At 36.1% G+C, this 12,055-nt stretch overlaps 2 protein-coding genes across 2 annotated transcripts in view; one reads left to right on the forward strand and one right to left on the reverse strand.

Annotated features, from left to right (window-relative positions):
- The first annotated feature begins 2,129 nt into the window (after positions 1 to 2,129).
- LOC149072410 (uncharacterized) lies at positions 2,130 to 5,948 on the forward strand. Its single transcript, XM_089247077.1, has 4 exons — positions 2,130 to 2,217; positions 2,317 to 2,395; positions 3,421 to 3,536; positions 5,453 to 5,948. Exons 2-4 carry the CDS (start codon positions 2,341 to 2,343, stop codon positions 5,927 to 5,929), a joined length of 648 nt encoding a protein of 215 aa, XP_089103203.1. The 5' UTR covers positions 2,130 to 2,217; positions 2,317 to 2,340; the 3' UTR covers positions 5,930 to 5,948.
- The window catches only part of LOC149072411 (salivary peroxidase/catechol oxidase-like), a 30,718-nt gene continuing 23,036 nt past the window's right edge, over positions 4,374 to 12,055 (reverse strand). The window contains exons 15-17 of the mRNA XM_089247076.1: positions 9,460 to 9,629; positions 8,930 to 9,035; positions 4,374 to 7,916 (exon numbers count right to left, since the gene is read on the reverse strand). Of these exons, the coding sequence (XP_089103202.1) occupies positions 7,862 to 7,916; positions 8,930 to 9,035; positions 9,460 to 9,629 (331 nt within the window). The 3' untranslated portion in view covers positions 4,374 to 7,861. The remainder of the gene's footprint in view (positions 7,917 to 8,929; positions 9,036 to 9,459; positions 9,630 to 12,055) is intronic.

The raw sequence follows: 12,055 nt of genomic DNA on the forward strand, positions 1-12,055 counted from the left end.
GGCTTAGGCTTTCTGAACATCGTTCAGCGGTAGTCAAAAACGCGAATAGAATGCTTGGTTTCATTTTTAAAAAGGTTTCTTTGTGTTCTGAAGTCATTCTTCTGCTTTTCCGAGGCTTAGTTGGTCCTGGACTGGAGTATATCGTAAGTTGTGGCACCAGGGACTCAAAGGGTTAAATCATTGATCATTGACGTCATTATCGTATAAATGGTTTAACGTCTAGTTCAGCCATCTTCAACCTGTTGTTTGGGAGCACCGAGGTGGTCCCTGAAGCGCCAAAATCGCTCGATGCTCGTGCCAGATTTCATGCTCGCGTGTGTGTGTGTGAGATCAACTCTTCAATTAAATACACTATAAAAATTGCATTTGAAAATTAAGATCATGCATAGGTATGTAAACGTTGCCGAAAAAAAAGGCATACATGCCCAACTCTTGTTCTGCGGGCGTAATGTGTCCCGCGACTTCAAACCCTAATTTTTTGAAAATGAACTGAGTGGCACACATTTCCAGATCACTCAAGTGGACCACGGTAAATCTCCAGATCACTCAAGTGACCTGTGGTAAAATAACAGATGACTCAAATGGTCCATGACACAGTTCCAGATCACTTAAGTGATCCGCGGTACACAGGCGTGCGCAGAATTTTCTCGAGGAGGGGGTTTACGTTTTTTACTGCAAAATAACACTATAATCTTGGCTCGTGGGGGGGGGGTTAGAACCCCAAAATCCCCCTTTGCGTACGCCAATGCCGCTGTATATTTAAAGATAATTTAAGTGACCCGCAGCACATCTACATCACTCAGGCGACCTGCAGCGCATCTATATATCACTCAAGCGACTCGCAACACAATTCCGAATCACTTTAGCGGCCCATTTTACATTTACAGATCACTTATTTGGTCCCGACACGTTTTTAAACTGATGGAAAGGCCCGCACTCCTCTAAAGGTTTAGCAGCCTTGCCGTAATGGATGCTCGTGACTCGAGAAAGGTTTAAGACTTTGATCCCCTTTAATTATACAGGGTGCATAGCAAACAAGGGGTATGGCCTTTTACGGGCGAACCGTTGATCCTAGAGGTATACTTCCAATTAGAAGAAGTTTCCAAATAGGTACTCATACGTCATTCATGTTTCAAGGGGTTTTGTATTGTTATTAAAATAAAAATGCAAACTTTTTATAAAGTCCCCGTGTGCCCCAAAACCCAATTAGAATGTTGTTGCCCTGTCTCTCCTGATATCGGCTGAAAAAAAAATTTACATTTCCAAGTGCAATATTCAATGAGATATTCGAATTCGAGAAACGGAGGAAAGTTGGGAAAAATCAGCATTAAATGCGGGTAAAACGGTTTAACCGTATTTAAAGCTCTTTTTTCCCCCAACTTTACATCATTACCAACAATACAAGATTACTTTCGGTCAAAAAGTGCAATGGTTTCTAACTGGCTTTCAATTTTTTTGTCTTTTTGGGAGAAAGTCATTCACTTTTTGCAAGCAGACAAATGAATCTGCTGAATTCTGTTGCTAAATGCTGAATCCTATGCTGAATCCTGTTGCTAAATGCTGAATCCTATGCTGAATCCTGTTGCTAAATGCTGAATCCTGTTGCTAAATGCTGAATCCTGTTGCTAAATGCTGAATCCTGTAGCTAAATGCTGAATCCCGTTGCTAAATGCTAAATTCTTTTTTTTTCTTTTTAAATTTCTCTCATTCCCGAAAACTTCGACTTAAAGGAAGAAAACTTCGAGTTAAGCGGAAATTTTAACACTAAAATATGGAAAAAGTTCTGGGTCTGAGCGAAAACTTCGACTCAAAGGAAGAAAACTTCGAGTTAAGTGGAAACTTTAACACTAAAATATGGAAAAAGTTCTGGGTCTGAGTGAAAACTTCGACTTAAACAGATATTTGAGGCATCGGAGTTCGAATTATCGCGAATTGACTGTATTTGGAATATTTATCCGAAAAGCTTGGAGTTTTTGCCTCTGCCCGCGGTTCTTTGAAGATATCTTTCGTGTTCTTCGGAAAAGACAGGATATGAAACAGGTGTGTTTTCCGCAGGTATAATCAGTAAACGTGTTGCATTTTAAAAAGAGTTATCTTTTTTTTTTAAAAAAATAATACTTATAAGGTCTTTTAGATTAAATCGACACACGCGTCCCCGAATTGATACTGAGAGCACTTTTGTGATTGCGGTTGAAGATTCGCGCTGTATCTGGCAAAGTAAGTATTGGACTTTCGATTATAAAAATATGAAAAAGTGATTTTCGCTCGTAAAAGCGAATAATTTTAGTCATTTAAAAATGCATGTGTGAATTTCAGGGACTGTGAGAAAAGATATTGGAGATGTTATTTCTGTTGATCGGTTTCGTTCTTCTTGCCGGGGGTTCGTCGAAAGAGAGTAAGTGATTTGTGATTTTTTAGAATTATGCATGGATTTATTGTAACTCAGTTTTCACAAAAAATTTCGTTGTTTGATCGGAATCCCCGGCAAAACTCCATGATCTAATTTCATGAAAAAGCTATTCGTGCTGAATTAATCCAACAAAAGAGTTTGAATCACGAGTGAGCTATTTCAAATTTGAATTGTCAGTGTAGGAAACGGGGCGGATCTTTGCCCCAGAGCGACTGCTATAATTCATGAAATTTTCGGAGCTTTACATGATATTATTGCAACAACAAATTCAAGAAAACTTTACATGATATTATTGCAACAACAAATTCAAGAAAACTTTACATGATATTATTGCAACAACAAATTCAAGAAAACTTTACATGATATTATTGCAACAACAAATTCAAGAAAACTTCGACTGAAAAACGGGTAAAACCAACCGGGATGGAAAAAAAAACCCCCCAGAAAAACGGAACTGCCATGGAAAATACGGGACATATAGGCACATAATGCTCAGACTAATTTCTTTAGCCCAATAAAGAGCTCTAGATCCGCCCCGATAGGAAAAGAATAGATTGAAACATTTTGTTTTGAGCACAGAGTAACTAGGCTGGGGTGACTGGGGCCCCCGAGCCAAATGGGAGCCTCACAAAAAATTTACACTTATTTGAAAATGTCTGCCCCGGGGCCCCCCGAGAAGGTACGCTACGGCCCTGTTTGAGCATGGTCAAGAAATTCTGCAGTGATGTTGATTCCAGAAGCGTAGAATAATGTAGCAGCGAATATTTATAATATCAATTATTAAATTTTGGGAAATAGTTTTGTATCAAATTTTAATAATTGGTGATTATTGCCTTCTGTGAATATTGATGATTAAATTGCAACTTGTGGTGTCATTTTACGGAATACAGGAGAGATTAATTGGTTTCCAGTGACTTTTTGTCAACCTTATATTGGTCGTAATTAATTCTATTTGCATATTTAATGTTGCCAGATTCAGCAAAAAGAGAAAAAATAAATTTATTTTCCAGTACAAGGGGACATCGGAAATGGAAATGACTTTTTTGATAATTTCCTCACCGAATTGCTCCAAGAAGCTAGGATTGTGAAAGATTTGGAACCAATTAAGGTGTCCGATGTCAATCACGTAAGTGTTGCACTCACAAACATAATTTCAATGCCATTATTTTTCCTCGCTCCTTATTATTATTCGTACTTCACACAATAATGATGCTAAATTGATGCTATTGTGAATCTTTTGTGTATGTTCCGGCCAAAGTCCGAAGTGCGGATAGTTCACGAATTGGCCGAGAATTTTCTGCAAAAGTATGCTTTTCAGAAATGATTCGGATTTTGGCGGGCCAATTCACGAAGTGGCTGGCGATCTCTGGTCATAGTTCAATGCGCTGATGTAAGGCGCGCCAGTAGGAGCCAAATCCATTTTTGCATTGCCAACGTGTGATACACGGCTATGTATAGCAGCTGTATTAGATTAGCTCCATGTGAGGAGAGAAAAAAAAAATAGAAATTTGAGAGAGAAACTAATGCATTTATTAATATAAACAAAAAGTTTTTTCTGTCAAATTTCCAGCAAACAAGACCTTCCACAGCAATCTGTAAATAAAAAAATTTAATTAATTTTGAAAAAAAAAATGATTACCGCACATGACCGCGATATGATGGGTTGCCATAGCTAACATGGCCATAATTATCGCGAAAAATACTCCAATTTGGCGATTACCCCGAATCATGCCTTTTCTTTTCGGACTTTGGCCAGGGATCTCAAGCCACTTCGCGAACTGGCTGGCTAAAGCTCGAAATTCGTATATCGCCCGGGTCAGTATACAACGAAACTGGCCAATTCGCGAACTGGACGATTGAGGGCTTTAGCCGTAGCATGTATAACCGAGTAAACTGACAAAAGTAATCTGAAGTGAAACAAAAGCTTAAGTAAACTGACAAAAATAATTTTCAAAAATACACACTTTGTTAAAGCACAATGACGTTTATTCACATGAAATATGTCTACGTGATCATTAGTTTTCACAATAGGACCGATTCGTGTCCATGATATAAATGGAAATTGGTTTTATAATGATTTCCTAACAAAATAAATGTATCGTACCACACAATGACTATTACCAATAATGCAAGAATCAAGGGAGAAAAACGGATAATTTAATATACAAAAATCCATAAAAATGTCTTAATGAATTTGTTTTTCCTCACGATTGTTACAGTTTGGAACATAATATGGCTTATACGTAATATAGCCTATAGTAGATAACCATGGTTTACATACTCATAGCAAAAAAATCGGTACTCAATTATGAAGAACATAGATTCAAAAAAATAATCAATTACAAAACTGTAACTATTGTACAGTCGTAAATTAATTACGTCGTAAAAAGTGTAGACAATATCACCGATTTTCTATGAAACGATATTTGGTAGACGAATAGAGTAAATAAAAAATGCAAAACGCTAATGTTTTATGTTTCTGTTTGTTATACAGGGTGATTATAAATTCATGGGAGCAACTTTAAGAGGTGATATAAGACTCCTAAACAAGCATTTTTGGTCATAGAATGTGTAGTCGAATCACAATAGCCCAAGGCGGTAGAGGGTGTTTTTAGAGAGTGCACAACAGCACTTCACCAAAAACAAATAGCATATTTTTCTGACAGATTTGCTGCGATATGTGCTATCAATCATTCGAGAGTGCATATGCACCTTCGGATTGGATTAGAATTTGTTTTTTTTATTGGTGAAAGGACCATCAAGGTTTTGCTGCGTCAAACAATGATTAAGTGGTATAATGACTTGTGGTAGAATTTGTGTTACCCAAGTTGCACCATGAGAAGACCTACCACATTACAATACTCCACACCCTCGAATGGTTGATTGCACTTATTACAGAAAATCCGTCAGAAAAATATGAAGTTCGTTTTCGATATGAATTGTTAAGAGTCTTATATTACCTCTTAAAGTTTGTCCAACGAATTTAGAATCGCCCTGTATTAACTGCAATGTTGGCTTGACATCTTGACTGATATTTTCTAGGATAATCTAAAAACTTCTAAAGGGAAAGTTTGGGGACTATCAACCACCCGACGAGAAGGAGATTGCACATACACCATTAGCGACACAGACAAGAATGGAAAACCTATGAAAACTGTTTTTGTGAAGGCAGAAGTTGCAGCACGTAATGTAAATTTCTCAATGAACTACAGAGCCAAAGTTCTTTTCATCACAGTAGACGGAGTCCTTAAAGGCAAAGTCAAGAAAGTCAAGGCAAGCGCCAGTGTGTATATCAATGATAAAGGTGCTACTCTAGATAATTTCGATATCAACAGTGTTGAGTCCTTTGAAGTAACCAAGGTAACAGCAAACAGTGATCAAAGTAGCGCTATCCTAAAAAAAGTTGCAAACATGATTGCAACAAAAGCAAAGCCGCAGATTGTGAAAGCTTTGGAGAAAGGCGTGACTTCTTACATAAAAAAAGTTCTTAAAGACAACCCGATCCAAGAAGATGCTTAAATAAATGCTTATTGACTGATTCAACAGCCAAACACGTTATTTAAATACACTTAACACTAAGCAATACGTATGAAAATCTTGATGTTTTCGAAAATACATCACTAATGGAAATTTGAACATGACAGCACCAATAATGTATTGTGTTTGTAACTTTAGTTACCAATGAGCATATAAATAATATACAATGAGCATATAAAATAATTTACCAATGAGCATATAAAAAGGGCTTTCATATTTCATTCCTATCTTCAAAGTTCACAGAACAACAATTTTACATAATATCTTTATAATTTTAAGACTCATCTAACTCATTATACATTTGAATTTAAAATCTAAGTATAATATTGTCCTTTTCAACAGACATTTCACATTTATTACTCAATTAAAATACTCTGCTACTTTATTGAAAATATAACAATAAAAATATCTCTAGTGTATCATTCATTATTATAAAAAGATGCACATGACTTCTCAATCAAGCCTAAGTCTGATGAACAAGAACAATATAACACAAAGCCTGGAATACACATGCTTCTAACAAGGAAAGGGTCCCAAGGTGACGTCCTCAAAAAAATTATGAAAAAATTTAAGTTTACCCCAGAAACACATTAAAAAAAATTAGCGGTGGAGTGTAATAAATAAAGTGTAGCAAAAAATTATTAAAAATGAGAACAGTTGGCTACTTATGGCCTCTCGCGCTTCTTGGCGATATCTATAAAAAAATTCTTTCCACTTTCTTTTTTCCTTTCTTTACTCCAGCTTCTCTGCTCTCTTAAGAGAAACTATTATTTCTCTTTCTTTGTCTATGGTTTTGATGTGATGTGTTGTTTGAATAACGTCACTCTCTAACACTCTAGGGTTGTGGGATTTTTGAATTAATTGTTGGCCTCTAATGGCGTTTAAAATATTAATATTTATAATTTTTTTGAGTGACCTATAATAATGCCGTCGGCTTTTTAAAATATTTTTGCACATATTTAAATGAGTAGAATCAGTAGCAATTTTTTCAAAACTTTTTGAAGACGTCACCTTGGGACCCTTTCCATGTAAGTAGCACTAAATATCATGCCACTTTTTCGACCAATAAGCTGATTGGTTGCATATGCTCGAAAGGGACATGCTTTCGTGCTACTTAGCATGTGTATATCCTTGGTGCTGGGAGGTGAGTTTGAAATTAATAGCAATATAACACATTCCTTCGGGAACCAAATAAAGACCACAACATATACAAGGCTATGAAGGCTTTGAACCTATCATAGGACAAGAAAAGTACTCTATAGAGCAGCGGTTCTCAACCTTTTTTGATTCGCGGAACCCTTTCTGGTACATAGTTTCTATGGCGGAGCCCCGTAGGCCTATTTTTTATTTATTCATCAAAGTCACTGATTTATTTTTATTATTCAAAAATATTTATAATTATTTTTATCAAATTTACTGTTTTTTTATTTTCCTCGAGTGGCCGCGGAGCCCCTGGGGAGTTCACACGGAGCAGCAAGGGCTCCGCGGAGTACCGGTTCCCAACCGGTATATTCTTCTACTGGTTCGCGGCTGTCTTAGGCCATCTGATAATCTCATAAATAAAAATGCACAGCAGGCTCTGAGTATAGATGCCAAGAAAACCTAATTGAATGACCTAAGAATAATTTGGAACATATTTGTTGATATAATTTTCAATGTTGAATTAACACATTCATAAATAAATTAAAAGGATCCAGGAAGACACAAATAAACCAATCAGTACTATCTATAACCACACTCATCCATAGAGATTATTTATGAAGTTAGTCACTATTTGCGTTTTTCCACATGTTCTGACTAATAAAAGTCATCATGTTTTTTACGAATTAAAGGAGATTGTTAATTATCACATTTGTGGTTGTTGTTATACAGCTGACAGTGTTACAATGAAATAGTTTTTAAAAATGAGATGTTTCACCATTTAGAGAAGTTTACAGCAGGTATGTCCTCACAGTCTACAACAGGATTTCTGAAAATAAAAAAATTAAAAGGAGGGTTTTGTCAGTATTTTTCAGTTTTATTAGTTTATAAAAACTTGTTGCAACAATTGTTCTTATATCAAATCCACATGTCAGGTAAAGGGAAAATCCGGATAAATTTCTTTAAAAAACATTCACCCACACAGTCTGGCAAGATGATTTCAACTGACACCAAGATCCAGTCAAATCGAATGTGATAAGTCAAATATGTGATCAAGTCGAATGTGCAGCGGCCAACAAAAACCTTTCAGTTATCGTTAGTTCGATTTATCGGAAATTTCCGTTTTACAGTGAGGTAAAGTAAGATTTTGAAATCTTTACAGTGCTATTTATGAATATCGTATTAGAATGTAGTAGCATGTCTGACTATTGGAGAGATGAAGGAATTCGAAAAGATGAGTTATTTTTAATTTCATCATTTAATTATTGAATGAGAAGATTTAGGAATAAACTAGACGATCATAATGTATTATGGAAACGAACGCATATAGGATACTCGTATAAATGAAACGAATTAAATAAAATGAATTCAAGATTATTTTCTGTCAAAAAATGCAAGGATTTTTGACTGTCTCTATTTTTTGTCTTTCTTTCGTGAGAAAGTCATACACTTTTTGCAAGCTGACAAATGAATATGCTGAATTCTGTTGCTAATGCTGAATTCTATTGCTAAATGCTGAATTCTATTGCTAAATGCTGAATTCTATTGCTAAATGTTAAATTCTATTGCTAAATGTGCTAAGCTCCGTTGCTAAATGCTAAATTATACGGCTGAATGTTATTTTTTAAATTCCTCTTATTTTCGAAAACTTCGACTCAAAGTAAGAAAACTTCGAGTAAATGGAAAATTTTCTCACTAAAAATATGGAAAAAGTTCTGGGGCTGAGTAAAAACTTCGACTTGACCAAATATTCGAGGCATCAGAGTTCGACTTATCGTGAATTAACTGTGTATAAATTTCATAAAACAATCAACGAAACATGTATGAAATTTTTTTACTTACGTATCAGATGGCGCCAGAAATGCTTTTTTTTGCAGAGACTTTATTTTGTCTGAATTATCACAAACAATGCGGGAAATGCTGCTCTTGTAGATTTCTTTCACTTGATCTGATAGCATAAAATATGAATAACAAAGTTTAATAATTGACATGTAAGACAAATATGACTTTGACACATAAGACTAATGACCTATGAATAATTTTAATGGATATTTTAGAGAATAATCTTCAATAAGAATAACAACAACATTAATGTCATATTTGATTCTTTACACCAGTTTGATGAATTAAAACATCCACAAATTAATAAATTTAGTTGAAAATATGATAGATCATAATGACATTATTAAAATTTGATATTAAATAAAACAGTTAATAACAATTAATTGTAATTAATCACCATCCACAAATCAACAAAGGAATTTAGTAGGAAATGTAATTGATTATGATAATTAAAATCCTGATTGATCATAATGACGTTATTGAACATTTGATATTTAATAAAACAATAATGATTAATTGTAATTAATTACCATCAGTAAAAGACCATGCTTCATCACGGACTTCAAACCAGAACCTATCGGATACTCGAAGTTTCTGAAATTGTTTGCCTATGAGACAAACATATGTAGGACCAAGCATAGCTCCTTCTACATGATATTCTGCTAAAGATGCTGGTATCAAATCAATATCGTGTACAGATCTGAGTTGAAAAAAACAAACTTGTATGTTAAATTTTGAGCATAAAACGAAAGCAAAGCAAAACATGCCTATTTTACAACAAAGAAAACTAAATATACATATTCATATAGTCTATACATATTCAAATGGATCAATTCAATTTATATGCTTTGGAGTTTTATGACACACAAGTACTGTATGTATGTTACAGTAGATGCGATTAATCGGTTATTACGCATAATAACCAATCGTCTCGGTACGTTTGATGAATTTGCTACTTTTATCGGCGATTATGCATAACACACAAGCGTCGTTGGTATATCTGATAAATGCTAAATAAAATTATACGTAATGATAATTTGATAAAATGATGCGTAATATAGGGGTGCAGTCGTGAAATTTAATAAATAAGAGTTCATTATATTGGGATACAATCTTAAAATTTGTTAAATATGAGTTCGCTGTATCGAGGTCCGATTATAGAATTTGTCGAACGGGGATAATTATATCGGGGTCAGATTGTAGAATTCGTTAAATAGAAGTTTGTTATATTGAGGTCTGGTCGAATAGACTTGGATCATAACGCGTAACCGATCCATAAAGTGCGGTGCCATATCATACTGCCGTGGGGCCCAGTGTAGGAGATGTTAATCCCAGTCTACTCGATCCATCCTACGCGAGGGTGCCAATAAGACGCATACTAATGTTAGTTTTGGTTGGGACAAAGATGACCCACGTAGCCGTCGAGAAACAATTCGATCCAGGGTGATTGATTGTGTAAGTGCGTGGGGTCATCCTCTATTTTAAGGGAAAGACCAATTTTTTTCATATTATCTGGCTCTTAGGAGGGCGATCGCACTCTTCCAGATCCGTGCCTGATACCGTTCTTCCTATCGTCGATATAAGGTTCACAGCGGTTCACATAGATAACGGTCGCATTGACCTTGGACGTCCAATCACAGGTTTGCGTAATTTTAGAGTAGTAATGCCTAAGCATAAATAATATTACATGAGGTAAAATATGTACAGTAAACAAAGAAACCATTCGTTTCTTGATAATCAATCTGGGCTAGAAAGCCACGGCTACCACTTATAGTGAGGAAATTACATTGGTTCGCAATTGCAAATAAGTATTCATTAAAAATTATACCAATAAAGAAAGTCTGTTTAAAAGAAAGTATATACTACAGGGTGGTTATGAATAAACTGACACTACTCAGACGTATGTAGCGCCCATTCTGATGGAGGTATTTCGATTCCATATATAGAGGACTATATACAGGGCGTCCCCATAATTAAGAGACTCTATTTTAAAGCCTACAAGCGAAACCAGTCATCAGAAAATTGTGAAATTTTGTGGAGGACTTTATGAAGTGGTGGGAATTTGTTTCAGGGGGAAAAAAATTAGTTGCACGTGTCACCAACAGAGGGTGTTTTATTAAGAAATGACACGTTTAGGCAAACGTTTAAAATTTTAACAATTGTTAAACATTTTTACAACTGTTACTGCAACAAAACATGTTTCACATGATGGTCTTCATTTTCAGATACCATGTGAAATTGCAAGATGGCATGTTCCACAACTGACCGAAGTGTGTGCGGGGAAATGTTCAGCACGTGGCGTGAAATGTTGCATTTAAGTTGCAGTAAGTTCTTGGATCAGTTAATGCTGCAGTAAAGTTCTTGGATTTTCACGACTTACCAGACGCCCCAAAGCCAAAAATCGCATGGATTAAGGTCCGGGGATCGGGGAGGCTGTAGATTAGGGAAGCGCCGGGTGATGACACGTTCTTCTGTAAAATGCGTTTTAAGAACATTCTACACTGCAATGTGTGGAGGAGCTCCGTCTCGCATAAAGATTGTGTCTGCAAAGCAGTGACGTGCTTGCAGAACCGGAACAATTTTGTTCTGTAACAGCAATGCATATCGCTTCCCGGTGTGATCGAACATGTCACTCGATCTGTAGGACGTAACTCCCCGTAGAAGTACGGACCGAGAATAAATGATGCAGTAAATCCACACCATTCCGTAACTTTTGGTGAATGCAACGAAACCTACAAGATAGTGTGCGGATTTTCCGGTTTCCAAATTCGGCAGTTGCGAATATTAACTGCACCATCCAAGTGAAAATGTGCTTCATCTGTTCAGAGGATATTCTAGAAACTGCAGTGAGAACCGGAGTCGAGCGTCATAATCATGTGGAAGCAACCGCTGCACAAGTGAAAGTTTGTACGGATAATATCGGAGGATATTGCGCATGATCTTATGGACAGTTGAACGTGGACTATCCAGCGCCTTTGCTACACGCCTGACACTACTTGCTACCACGAGAATTTGAAGCTCTGTCCTCTTCCACCTGAAGCGAAACCTCCTGTACTGCGTCTATAGAAACGGGTTTCCTTCCTCTTCCAGGACGAACAGCCAACGATCCTGTGGTTCCAAATTTCG

Source organism: Pholcus phalangioides, unplaced genomic scaffold, assembly GCF_987345545.1.
Source record: "Pholcus phalangioides strain wild (caught in Gottingen) unplaced genomic scaffold, Ppha-v1.0 ptg000017l_1, whole genome shotgun sequence".
Taxonomy (NCBI): domain Eukaryota; kingdom Metazoa; phylum Arthropoda; class Arachnida; order Araneae; family Pholcidae; genus Pholcus; species Pholcus phalangioides.

Coding starts and splice junctions, on each gene's coding strand:
- LOC149072410 (XM_089247077.1), top strand. CDS start 2,341: ATGTTATTTCTGTTGATCGGTTTCGTTCTTCTTGCCGGGGGTTCGTCG. Junction 2,396..3,420: donor CGGGGGTTCGTCGAAAGAGA/GTAAGTGATTTG, acceptor TTTATTTTCCAG/TACAAGGGGACATCGGAAAT. Junction 3,537..5,452: donor AGGTGTCCGATGTCAATCAC/GTAAGTGTTGCA, acceptor GATATTTTCTAG/GATAATCTAAAAACTTCTAA.